Here is a 12,417-nt window from a genome sequence, read left to right as displayed (position 1 = left end):
ATCATTAGTGCTTGGACTCATTTTACCCAATGGCACTGGCACTTAGTGTTATGGCTTAATGGCAGGGTGGCGATCGGTCAAAGGTTGGCCTTGATGATCTTTGAGATCTTTTCCAAACTTAATGATTCAGTGATTCTCTGATTCTAAAGACAGGTCTTCAGTCCAAAATATCTGCCTAGGCTCCCCACATAGCCAGCATCCTCTTTCTTTCTCTAATGATTATTGTCTAGATGAACGACTTAGACAAGACAATTAGCTTAGACTAGACGCTTAACATTTAGGCAGCTAGAATTAATGTGACGAATCCCATTCTATGTGCCCAGATAATGACTGTAGCCTTTGTGTCTCAAATTTTAGCTCTTCAATATGTTTTCATAGGTGCTCTGATTCTGCACTGTGCTCTCAGATTAATTTCGACTTCCAAGGCTTAAAATACTCTCCTCCCATTACTGTTCATTGTCATAAATATGTCATGGCATAATATAGCTGTCTGTACCCATAATGAAATCCTTCTGCTTTAAGATTCAAGTCCACAGCCCATACAGGACTAATATTGCTGAAAATCACCCTAATAATGTCACAGGGACTCTTGTGCTTGTGAACCTTTCTGTTATGAGCACAGGCTCTTGAACTGAACCTTCAGCCAAGGTTCGTACCAAGGCAGGTACGAGCAAGATTTTAACATTTTTTTGTAACTTAGATGGGGAAAGGAAGAAAGAAAGAAAGAAAGAAAGAAAGAAAGAAAGAAAGAAAGAAAGAAAGAAAGAAAGAAAGAAAGAAAAGAAAGGCTCCAAAGTGATATCTGTAATTTCAGTGTTCCCAAAAAGAAATTAATATAACTTGCTAAAAAATCCTTCACTTGTGTTAGTTCCACCAGGTTCCTAATCAGTTGGTTTCAAGCTCTTGCTACTTACATTTTTTTTTAACTAGAAAGATGGTCTTCTAATTTCCAGACTGAGCCTCTCTGGTTAAAATATTAGTACCTTTATTTTGTTTTCCTGGACTGGACATGGGAAACCAACCTTCCTTCCTAACAATTTTTATAAAGCTTCTATAAACTAATCATGCCCTTTGCTATGGTAAGTGAAATGTCTGTGATCTTCCTGGGCTGAAATTATTATATATGAAACATGTTTTTTTAAAAATGATATTGCTGGGGGAAAAAAAAGGGGGTTTGATAACACAGTTTTACAGAAAAAATTTACACATACAAAAAATATTATAATTTCTCAGGAAAACTTGAAAAGTTAGTAAAAGTTTGCAATTTGGACAAAATGTGTGATTTGCTAATGAATAAAAAAGGGAAAAATTAGAACAAATAATAGATTTTGTTTTGCCCTCGCCATCTATTTCTCATAGAAATTATTGTCATTTTAAAGCTTATTTCTAGCCCAAATATTTCCAGAGACTGCAGGTATTTGGCATTTTCCTTCTAGCCTGCTTCTAAAGGAAAATCATTCAGTCTCTTTGTGAGTGAGTTCCCAGGACCAAAGAACGGTTCTCATTGGGAAGAAATGATAATAATAATAGCAGTAAAGTGGAGTTCCCTGAAAAATTTATTTTGAGGCAGTTCATCTTATGTCCTAACTTTATTTTTGCAGAAGAAAAGGATGATTTGTCTTTGCAGTGACTGCAGGCCAAGGAGGGAAAGCAAAGCTGAGAACCTCCCTGTCCATAACAGCGATGTTCTGAATAGGGTTCAAGTTTATTTGACTAATTCTTTCACCACTTGTCAGAGAACATACTTTCGTTTGTGGTAACAAAACAAGCTCTTTCCTCCCCCGTTTCTCCGGCGAGTAGCACAAGCACTTGTGTGGAGCACAAATTACCGTAACCATTATGATGTTTGCTGTCAAACTCATTTATTTATGCAACTGCTGTGGAAAGGCCTGGGGCCCAAAAGCAGCCCTGAAAGATTTCAGAGCCCTGGTGTGGGGTCATGAAAGGGAAAGTGAGGGGGAGGGCGAAGCCTCCACTGGTTATGAGAAAGGAACTGACACAGGAAATGGTCACATATGGCACAGATTTATTGTGTCCGGGACTTCCCATTCAGAACTCATTATATCCACAGCTCAGAGCAGTGCGTGGCACAGCCACATTCATTTTTAGGTCTGGCATTTGACAAAATTGCTGTTCTGCTTTCAGGTGGTGGTGGTGGTGGTGGTAATTTTATCAATCCTAGACCAGAGAGATGGCGACTGGAGTTGTGTTGGCAAAAGCTCAGCTGTTTGCTGCCCCTCACCTTTATGTTGAGCCACAGGTCTCCGTGTGACTAAAGCTTCAGTCAGCGAGGTTGCTGGTCAGGAGGAGAGAAAAATCCTTTTAAAAACAACTGAAGGAAATCAGGATTATCTGCAAGGGGAAGAAAATGGGAAAAGCTTTGGTAGCAACAAGAGAAAAAAACCTAATATTTGCAGAACAACATGTTTTTCAAAGGTGACATAATAGCGAACAAAAAATGTTTCTCTTTGCATTTCTATTTGTCTTTCCTGGGAGACAAGACCCATCTCACACAGTTACTGGCTCTTTGGATGGTGGTTAATGGCTTCAAGAGGTTTGTGGGAATAGTTTGTTTGTCTTGCTTGCTTCATGAGACCTTCTAAAAGCTCCAGTCAGGGCTGTTTAACCGTTTTTGTCTCCATGCAGAGTATAATGGCAGGTAACACTTCTGTCACTGCATTGGATTTGTTCTTGAAATAAGTATTATGGAGACTTTTGTGTTGTCAGGATGGCAAAAATGACTAAAGTTCCCAAATCATGAATAATAATGCAGACAAAATCCTTCCCAGTTGTGTCTTTCTGATTAAGTTTAATAAAATTATGGACAAGCTGACGGACACTGGAGCTTCCTGTTGCATCAAGAGCACAGCTCCACCCCCCCTTTTGTCCCAGACAACCCAGTAGTGTCCAAAATAACTCCCGGGTGCTTTCTAGAAATTAGCACAAGTCAGGATCCAGTTCAAAAGAGCAGTTTGGAGATGACCACTGTCTTCTGGAGGCTCAGTGACTTTAATACTAGGGGACTGCCATGCCAGCTGGCCTCAGGGACTAGAAACTGACTTGGCACTTGTTATTTTATAATTTTTGATGGATAAAATGCTCTGGCAGCTCAGTTCCAGCTAAGTCTTCTGGACACAGGTATTCCCAGGTGTGGCGCCTTGCAATTCAGATTTGTGAAACTGTAAGGAAAATCCCTTAATCCAGCCTGGTCTGGGCAACCTCACTAAAGGGCTCTTCCAGATTTACTGACCTGCCTCCTTTGAGAGGGCTCAAGATATTTTCTCCTGGCTGGGTTATTCTCCTCCCCAGCTTTTCGTGGGTTTGTGAGACAGGTTTGGTGTTTTCTCTCAAATGCAAAGACCAACAAAGATCTCTCTAACTCAAGAGGTTCCTGACCTGTAAATCACTGAAAGCTTGAGGAGCACTTTGGGTGAACATTGCTATATGCATGCTTTGTTCCCATACTCTTTTTGATCCCTGTTGGAGAGAATTCTGACCTCGGAGAGTTGCTGGTCTCCCTTCTTAAGACCTTATTTGTGCACTGATGCTTTGACATAAAGAATGAGTTATTATTATAGTCTCTGGGAACTGTAAAACTGTAATTTTTTGTTCATGACTGGGAGAGATATATTGTAACATGGGCCTTCCCTCTCAGCATGGGGAGCTCTGAAGGGTTGATGCAAACATAAAAATGTATAACTGTATGAAAGAGGCAAATGACACTTGATTTTACAGAGAATAAATAGTTACAATGTGTGTGGCCATATCAAAACATGTACACAATGAATGCAAGAGCAAATACTTCATGTACTACACCTGTTTTTCTTTGAATTTGCATGTGGAAGGGAAGGGTGAATGCAGATCTCAGGATGTGTAAGAAGAGAGTTTTACTACAGACCTTCCTTCAAAGAAAACACTAATAAATGTCTTTTCTCTACTTGGGCGCCTACTTTTACAAACCTTGAAGGAACATAGTATTTTTGAGTCCACAAATGTGACTAAAATTGGCTAGGGGGTTCAAAGGTTTTTATAGAAGAATGATAAAGAGGAGAGCATAAAACCCCCACACAGAGTGATGTTATGAGACTCATTTCCTTCCAAAATAACTTTCTTTAAAAGAAAGAATTAACAGCCTAAAACAGTCACTCTATTTTTATTTACACGGGTCCCTGCTATGAGAACATGTTTATGTGTGTGTGTGTTCCCATGGTTTAACCCTAGCTGGCAACTCAACCCCACACAGCCCCTCACTCACTCTGCCCTGGTGGGATGGGGGGTAGAATTGGAAGGATAGAAGGGAGAAAACTTGTGGGTTGAGATAATGACCTTTAAGCAGGGGAAGTAAAAGTTGTGTAAGCAAGCAAAGCAAAACAAAGAATTCGTTCAGCACTTCCCATGGACAGGCAGGTGTTCAGCCATCCCAGTGGGACCCCATCACATGGAACAGGGACTTGGGAAGACAAATGCCATCACTCCAAATGTCCTCCCCTTCCTTCTTCTTCCCCCAGCTTTGTATGCTAAGCAAGACCCCACATGGTCTGAGATATCCCTTGGGTCACCTGGGGTCAGCTGTCCTGTCTGTGTTCCCTCCAAAATCCTTGTGCACCTCCAGCCCATTCATGGGTGGGATGAGGAGCAGAAAAGGCCTCGACTCTGTGCAAGCCCTGCTCAGCAATAATGAAAACATCTCTGTGTCATTAACACCATTTTCAGCACAAACCCAAAACACAGCACAAAACAGCTACTGTGAAGAAAATTAACTCTGTCTGAGCCAAAACCAGCACATTTGTACACAATCACGCGAGAAACATTTGTACCACTGTGCCTTCCTGTGCAACTGAACTCAGAATAATTTACCTTTTCTAGATTTCTAAGATGCTATTCCTACGCCTTTTTTTTCCCCCTTTATTTCCCATTTGAATGTCAGCAGGTCAAAAGGAACAGTTGATGCTGATGAATATTTCCCCCTCAGCAAAGATATGTGCTGGCCAGCCCAAGGCCAATGAATTGCAATTTCTAAACAGTGTCCCATTTATTTCTCCCCTTCCCCTTCCTCCCCTCCTTGCTTTTATATTTTTGTTGCTATAATTGTAGTTAAATTAGAAATAACTGACGGGCAAATCCAGTCAGATGGAAAGAAAATTGTGGGAGATTTATTTTATTTTGATAAAAAACTGACATAGCCTTTTGTTTTTGTCAAAAAAGGCTCTATTTTTCCTTGTACCATGAATTACGAAATCTATCATGAAATGGGTAAAAATTATTGAAGCAAATGGTGGTGTTAACCTGAAGGGGAAAATCATTAATGTTGATGTATTTCATTCAATTTTAAATGTAGAATTTATTTTATTTTATTTATTTGGCATTGGGGAACAAGGGAAAAGACAGGAGACTTGTAAAGGACTCTATGTGCCTTTAAGTCAAAACATCTATTTTAAAAAATGCTCTTCCCTCCTTCTACCTCTCTCCATTTTTTTAAATAAAGGATATGAGGTGGTGGTGGTAGTGGCGGTGGGTTTTTTTCCTAAGCAAAGAGGGCCCCCTCGGCACATTTTTCTTTTCAAATGTGAAATGAGGTGGAAAATCCTCATTTCACGACAGGAAGGACAAATATTGACATAAAGTTAATATTTGTCAGGAGCCCTAGAAGCAACCTGAGTGCTAAAATCTCATCTAGATGTATGTGCTGGTGTGTTTATGTATATAAATAAATAATAAATTTGCCTTGATGATGGGGGGAACCTGCAGAAAGCAAAGCCTGGTCACTGAGGTGGAGGAGTTACCTGCAGAAGGTGGACACACACGCATTCCACATACCATTTCTCTCTCCTTTTTGTGTGGAGCAGGACAAACAGGTGAATTTATGACCCCAAAGCACACATGTCCCCTTCCTCTGACGGGGTGCACAATATCCCAGCATGGTGTTCAGTAGCACATGAATATCTTCTTCATCTTTCCCACACATTTCTAGGGACTATGGTTGACTCTTTCTTTTTTCCCCAGTTTGTTCTCCCTCTCACACACGTGTGTGTGTGCGTGTGTAAACACGTACAAATAGAAATTCTGTAATCCAATTTCACCCATTGCGGGGGGATGCTTCTGGAATTTATCACTGTTATTGTTCATCACCAATGTAAATAGCACATGTCAGCTCAATATTCAGTGGTCACTCAGTATTTATTAAGTCCTGTCCACTCTGGCCTTTTTTAGAGGAAAGCCCTGGGGCAGATTAGCTGCTGGCCATGACACGCCGCATCACTTATCTGTTCTCATTGATTATCAGAGTCAGCTGTGGCCAGGACTCACTTTTTCTTCTCCTCTCAGACCCCTCTTACAAGCACCCCTGCTTGGATTTTCATGAGGAAATAATCAGATTAGGGCTTCAGTGGCGAGTTCATATGGAGTTCTCTTTCTCCAATGTGCTACTAACTGAATAAACGTGTTTTGTGGTAAATTGTAAATGACATTATGATTACTAAGGCCAGCATGGGTTTCATTTAAAAGTGATCGAAATTGCAGGCTGCAGAAATTGTGACTGGCAGATAAGGCCATTTGGAAGGAGACAAGCAATGATGCGTGTGTGTGCATGGGTGTGTGTGTGAGTGTGAACAGGAAACCAAGCCAGCTCCCTTTTCAAGGCAGGCAGAGCAAAGGAAGGTCCTGGGAAATTATGAAATATCATCGAATCCCATTTGTAGACATGAGAAATGTCACCAGGGGGAGACGGGGTGTTTCCGGGAGAGCCGTGGATGAGATGTGTCAGCCTTTGTGGGCAGGCTGCCGGTGGCACGGCACATCCTCCCAGTGCTCCGGGGCCAATTCCAATGTCTCTGAGCACAGCATTTCCACTTCTGTTCTGAACAGAGTTGCTCCTCGCTCTCTTTTTGCCTCCAGCGCACACCAACAGCAAAATACTACTGCAAAGTACTTACACTGATAAAGCAAAAAAATATGGGGAAAAGCAAGAAAAGGAAAGCAAATTTTAAACTGATGTTTAAAAATAGGGGGTTTTGTACAGATCTCATCTCACTTGGACATCCTCCCTGAGCAGAGCTCAACAATTATGTAATTCCATAGCTTCCCTCGGTGACGTGCAGAGGGAGAACTCATACTGGGGAATGCTCACAGACCATGGTCTGCACATGACAATTCCCCTGCAAATACGTAGTAGGTGAGTACCCACAGGATCCAGGCTTTGAGATGTGCCTAAAGGAAGAGGCCAGAATTATTTAATTGAATCATAGAACGGCTTGGGTTGGAAGCGACCATAAAGATCATCCAGTTCCAGCACTCCTCTTGTGGGAAGGGACACCTTCTACTGGATCATGTTGCTCAGAGCCCCATCCAATATTTCTCATGGTTCATTCCTTTTCTAGGAGTCTGCTACTTTTATCTGGCAGAAATTTTCACATAGTGTGTCCTTGAAAAGGGATGTCCTTTTGTCCTAATGTCCTTTTATTCGTCCAGAAGTTTGTGACTCTCAGGGGTGTTGCTGTCCCTTATTTTTTATGTGAACTGGATACTGTCCCCAAGTGCTGAATGAGGAGCACAGGGTTAGTTTGGACATTGGCCACACTTTGTCCAATACATTTGTGAGCGCAGCTGACTAAGGAGGGAGCAGGCTGGGTGAGGGAAGGAGGATTCTCACTGGGTACAGCAGCAAATTCCTCCTTTGATTTTATTTTGAAGAGAGGAAGGAAAAAGAGAAACACACATCTTTTCCTAAGATGCTCCAGGCAGAAATGTTTATGGTTTTGGTGCCCATATCTGAACTCATTTACTTTTATTCTCTCTTTATAATCAGTGGTGACCTCATCGTTAGCGCCTGAGGCACAATTTCTCTCATCTTAAAGCAGAGACCTGTATTTGTTCAGATGGAGCACACTGTAAACTTATAGTGCCTTTCAGGACTTTTGACAAAGGTATGAAGTGGCAGCACAAGGGGGAATGGCATCAAACTAACAAGAGTAGGGTTCAATTTGATATTGGGAAGAAATTCTTTACTTTGAGAATGTTGAGGTACTGGTCTCCCAGAGAAGCTGTGGATTCCCCACCCCTGAAAGTGTTCAAGGACATGTAGGATGGGGCTCTGAGAAACCTGGTCTAGTGCAAAGGTTGGAACTAGATGATATTTAAGGTCCAACCTTTCAACCCAAACCTTTCTGTGAGTCTATGATTTTATCTCAGAAGACTGTGTGGATTACATCTCTTCTCTACAGAGCCTTCCATGAAAGAATCCTCTTGACTTGTCTCCAGAGACACCTGGGAAGGGATTTACTGGCAAATCCTGAGATATGTGTAAGGATCTTCACCCCTGTTACGTTCAGTGAAAGAACAAAGTGTGACCTGAAGTGTCTTTTGCACTCCCATCGATTGTGTGTTACATCTACAAATGTTGCAGCTACCAAAAGAAGTCCACATGACACTCTGCACTTGTATTTAGGTGACAGGGTTCCACCTCTGGTCAATAAAGTTAGAGGATAGCAAAGTGTAATCCAGATGACTAAACAGAAGTATTTTAGGGTGAATTTCATTGGTTTTAAACTTCTTTGTATTGATGGCTGCGGAATTGGGTGTGTTTCAGTTTTCACAGATGTGTATTTAGTGTAATTTCTAGTGCCGTGGCGTGGTGTTCTTGAAGGGCATAGGTTTTCTGTAGACCCTGTGTCACACGTCTCAGGTACCTCAGGGCATCCCAAACAAATCTAGACACCTGCCTGTGAGAAAATGGTTGAAATTCCAGATCTCCACTGACTGCAGTGGGAGTTTGGACATTTGGAACACGTGTCAGAGTCTCCTATAGTTGTAGGTATCTGAAACTGGTGGTTTCTTCCAGCTCTAGAACTTGATGAGGTGGTTCATCACTGGAGCAGATTAATGATGTTCTGGTCCTTTCTAGTGTTTTGTGTTTGAAGCACAGTCTTTGTGAGCGGGATGAGACAGCATTTTGTAGAATTAAATTGTCCTCCCAAAGAACTGCACTTATGTCCTGACTCATCACCCTGCTGCAGGCTTGAGACCAGGGAAATGTAGAAGACACAGGGACAGAGGAACATAGTGCTGGGTCAGACAAAATGTCTGTCTTGCGTGTCTGCTTGTTCAATGGATATCATAGTTTGGCATCTAGAAAGAGCAAGGTAGGTGTATGTGATGCTTCTCTGTCATTTGTTTTCAGTCTTCAACAATTTTCAGTGCTAGGACATCTAGAGGTAGATGCAGTTTCTACCTATTTGATATCCCTCAGTGCCCAGGCTTCTCTTAAAACTGTGTAAAATTTTAGCACTGACAAAGTGACTTTAAATTTGGAGTGGGAAAATAAGGAGCTATTAAAAAAAATTTGAGATGATGCCTGAAACAATTAATTTCTTTTCCTCATCTCCCTTTATTCTCTTCCAGGAATTTACAGAGATGACAGTAAGTGCCTCTTCAAGCCCTCAGTACAAGGCTACTTCTGCAAACAGACAGATCATGCACTTGTCATCTTAGAAAACTTGGACTCCAGTGTGAGCAGCCAGAGACTGTTCCCAGTAGTTACAATGACTGACAGTTTTATGGATACCTTCAGTGATGAGACCCCTCCTTCTTTGTGTTACCCTGCAGAGCATCGTTCTACTTTCTTCTCTGTTCTGCCGTCCACCAAACTCACCACGGTTTGCTTCCCAGACTTGGCACCTCTGGCTTTCAGACTCTACCTCCTCAGTGGCCAAAACACAACCAGGCTGCCCCTGGCCATATTCTTCACTGAACCACTCAGCCTTCGTGTTTTCATCCAAGGGAATTATGTCTCTCCGACCCCATCTTCTTTTTCAATGAACAAAGGGGCAGGAGCCAATTACTTCAGCTTTGAGGACAACCTTCTCTATGTTCTGCTTCATGAGAAGGAGCCTGTGGAAATAGTTGCTGGCCTTTCCCTTCTTGTGGCTTTCACTGTAAATGAGGCTGTTGGGGAAGAGGGTGAGGCAATCATAGTACGTCGACTGGCTGATTTCTTGAAGATTGGTCATGACCAAGTCAGAGTAGCCCATAATGTGCTGGGAGGTGAAAGCACGCTGAAGGTAATCTCAGCCAATGCCAGCAAAAAGAGGTATCATTGCCCCAACATGGCATTTTGCACAGCCTTTCAGAGCAGATATGGCCCATGGGAAGAGGGGACACAACCAGGGAGCACCCGAGCTCTGCATCCACCTGATGGGGCTGGTCCATCAAGAGTGCTGATCATTGAGATTGGTGATCTGCCAGGTCGTCCAAGAAATGGGTTGACAAGTGACAGCCTAAAGAGTTTGGCCAGAACAATTATCAACACTCATCAGACTGGAGACCTTCAGAGTGGCCTTGGCTTGCCAGTTGATACCTTAATGGTGACCGAGTCTGCCTTGCTGTCCCCAGCAGAAGGTAACAGTAGGTAAGCAGCACATGTATCACCATCAGATACTGATTTAAGTGTAGTGAGGCAATTCATCCACTTGATCTGCTTATTAAGTAAGTTCTCCATTAACTGAAATATGATTAACCATGCTGAAACACTTTATAAAATTTCCATGACTTGCCCAGAGAAGCTGTGGCTGCCCCATCCCTACAAGTGTCCAAGGCCAGGTTGGACAGGACTGGGAGCAACCTGGTCTTTTGGAAGGTATCCCTGCCCATGGCAGGGGGTGGAACAAGATCATCTTTAAGGTCCATTCCAACACAAACCATTCTATGATTCTGTGATGTCAGAGCTATGCCCAAGTACTAGCTGGACTCACAAGTATCAATTACCATGTTTTTCTGCTGGTGCTTATGAATCTCTGTGGTGGAGAGATATCAGTGGTGCTTTAAATGAGGAACAGGGTTCCTGGAAGTCTGCCTTGAAACTATAAAGAATTGGGTTAATTCAGGCTATCATAGCTCTTAAATTCTAAACAATTAAATTTATGAATGTTTATAAATTGATGTGGCAGTGGGGATGTGTTATTGAAGATGGGTTGTTGTCTTAGCTATCTTGAAGATCTAAACATTTATTCATATACTTCTAAAATTTAAGGCCGCAAAAGTCTATTTAATCTTTTACTTCAATATCCTGCATGATACAGGCCACTACTCTTCACTTTGATGCCTTAGTGTCAATCTTTCTTTTTAGCTAAAATTCTAGATAACCATCTGGTCTTGATGATACAAGAGCTGGACACGTCCAGTACTACCTGAACATGTGTCTAGATGTTGGATGCTATTCCTGTTCTTGCTGTCACAAATACTTGCCCATTTTCTCATCAGCCTCTGCCTTCAGCTTCTCATGAGAGCTTCCTGTTCTTTCCTCCACTTTTACATCAGTAACTTTATGGGCATTGAATCTTCCTCCTCCTCCTCCATGTACCTTCAGATAATCAAATCACTTCACTGTCTACTTTGAAAAATATTTGGAAGGTTTGAGTTCTGGTGAGTGTTTCTTTCTTTCTTTATCTCTGTTTTCTGAATCCTTTTGGAAGTGTGCATGACTTAAGGTTTCCTTCTTGGTGGAATCCCCAGCTCTGAACATTTTAAAGATTCAGCTGGACAGAGTGCTGGGCCACCTTGACTAGACCATGATTTTTCCAAGAAAGGTTGGACCACACCATCATTGAGGTTCCTCCCAACCTGGTATTCTATGATTGTACAGTATTGTGCCAAAGGCAAAAGTGGTATAAAATCCCATTTTCTACTGGCACAATTCAATGATCCCATTAACCCATTCTCCCACAGAAACAGGAGAGCTCATGGTCTTCTGTTTGCTCACTGTATTCTTCAATTCCTTTTTGGTTCTAACTTTCCAGAACCCAGTTCTGTCTGTTTGCCCAAATCCTACATCCCACATGATCTGGGCCCCCATATTTGACTTTTCTGTTTGTAATTTATCAGCCCACAAACCCTCCTATGCATTTTATCAGTAGTGGCTTTATATTTGTATCTCCATGCAGATACAGCAACAGACCTGCATCTCATTTTGACAGAACAACACAGGAAACTCCTTTTCTCTACAATAATTTCCCACTGGAGCTCCCTTTTGAGGTCTGCCAGTTAGAGAGTTCTTGGTCGGTTTTGTACATACTAAATTTTATTGATATTCAATACCTAGACCCACTTTTTGAAGGTTGTTTTTCCCTCTCCTCCACAGCAACAAACAACGCTTTCTCTCCCTCCTTCCTCTGTCCCTGTCTTGCTCTTTTCAGCCTCTTAAAGCCACTATTTGCACAGACATTGCCAGATGTCAGGCTTTATCTACAGAGGAGGCTGTGAGGAGCAGGGCTGGGATGGGAGCAGACAGCAGTGTATTTCAGCATCAGATCCTGAAACTGTATTAAAAGCATATGGGTAATATGGAAAAAGGTAATATCCCATCTGTTTTTAATAGGGGACATGGGATTTGATGTTTGGCAACCTCATTGTGTACTCTCTTGATAT

General features: G+C 42.0%; 1 protein-coding gene across 1 annotated transcript in view; it reads left to right on the top strand.

Moving 5' to 3' along the window:
* Positions 1-12,417, top strand: part of PKHD1 (polycystic kidney and hepatic disease 1 (autosomal recessive)) — a 237,153-nt gene that overhangs the window by 199,037 nt on the left and 25,699 nt on the right. Inside the window, exon 60 of the mRNA XM_017745072.1 lies at positions 9,397-10,402. Within this exon, the coding sequence (XP_017600561.1) occupies positions 9,397-10,402 (1,006 nt within the window). The remainder of the gene's footprint in view (positions 1-9,396; positions 10,403-12,417) is intronic.

This window comes from Corvus brachyrhynchos, unplaced genomic scaffold (assembly GCF_000691975.1).
Source record: "Corvus brachyrhynchos isolate BGI_N302 unplaced genomic scaffold, ASM69197v1 scaffold116, whole genome shotgun sequence".
Taxonomy (NCBI): domain Eukaryota; kingdom Metazoa; phylum Chordata; class Aves; order Passeriformes; family Corvidae; genus Corvus; species Corvus brachyrhynchos.
The sequence above is the reverse complement of the archived record's forward strand: the minus strand, read 5'-3'. Positions and strand labels throughout refer to the sequence as shown.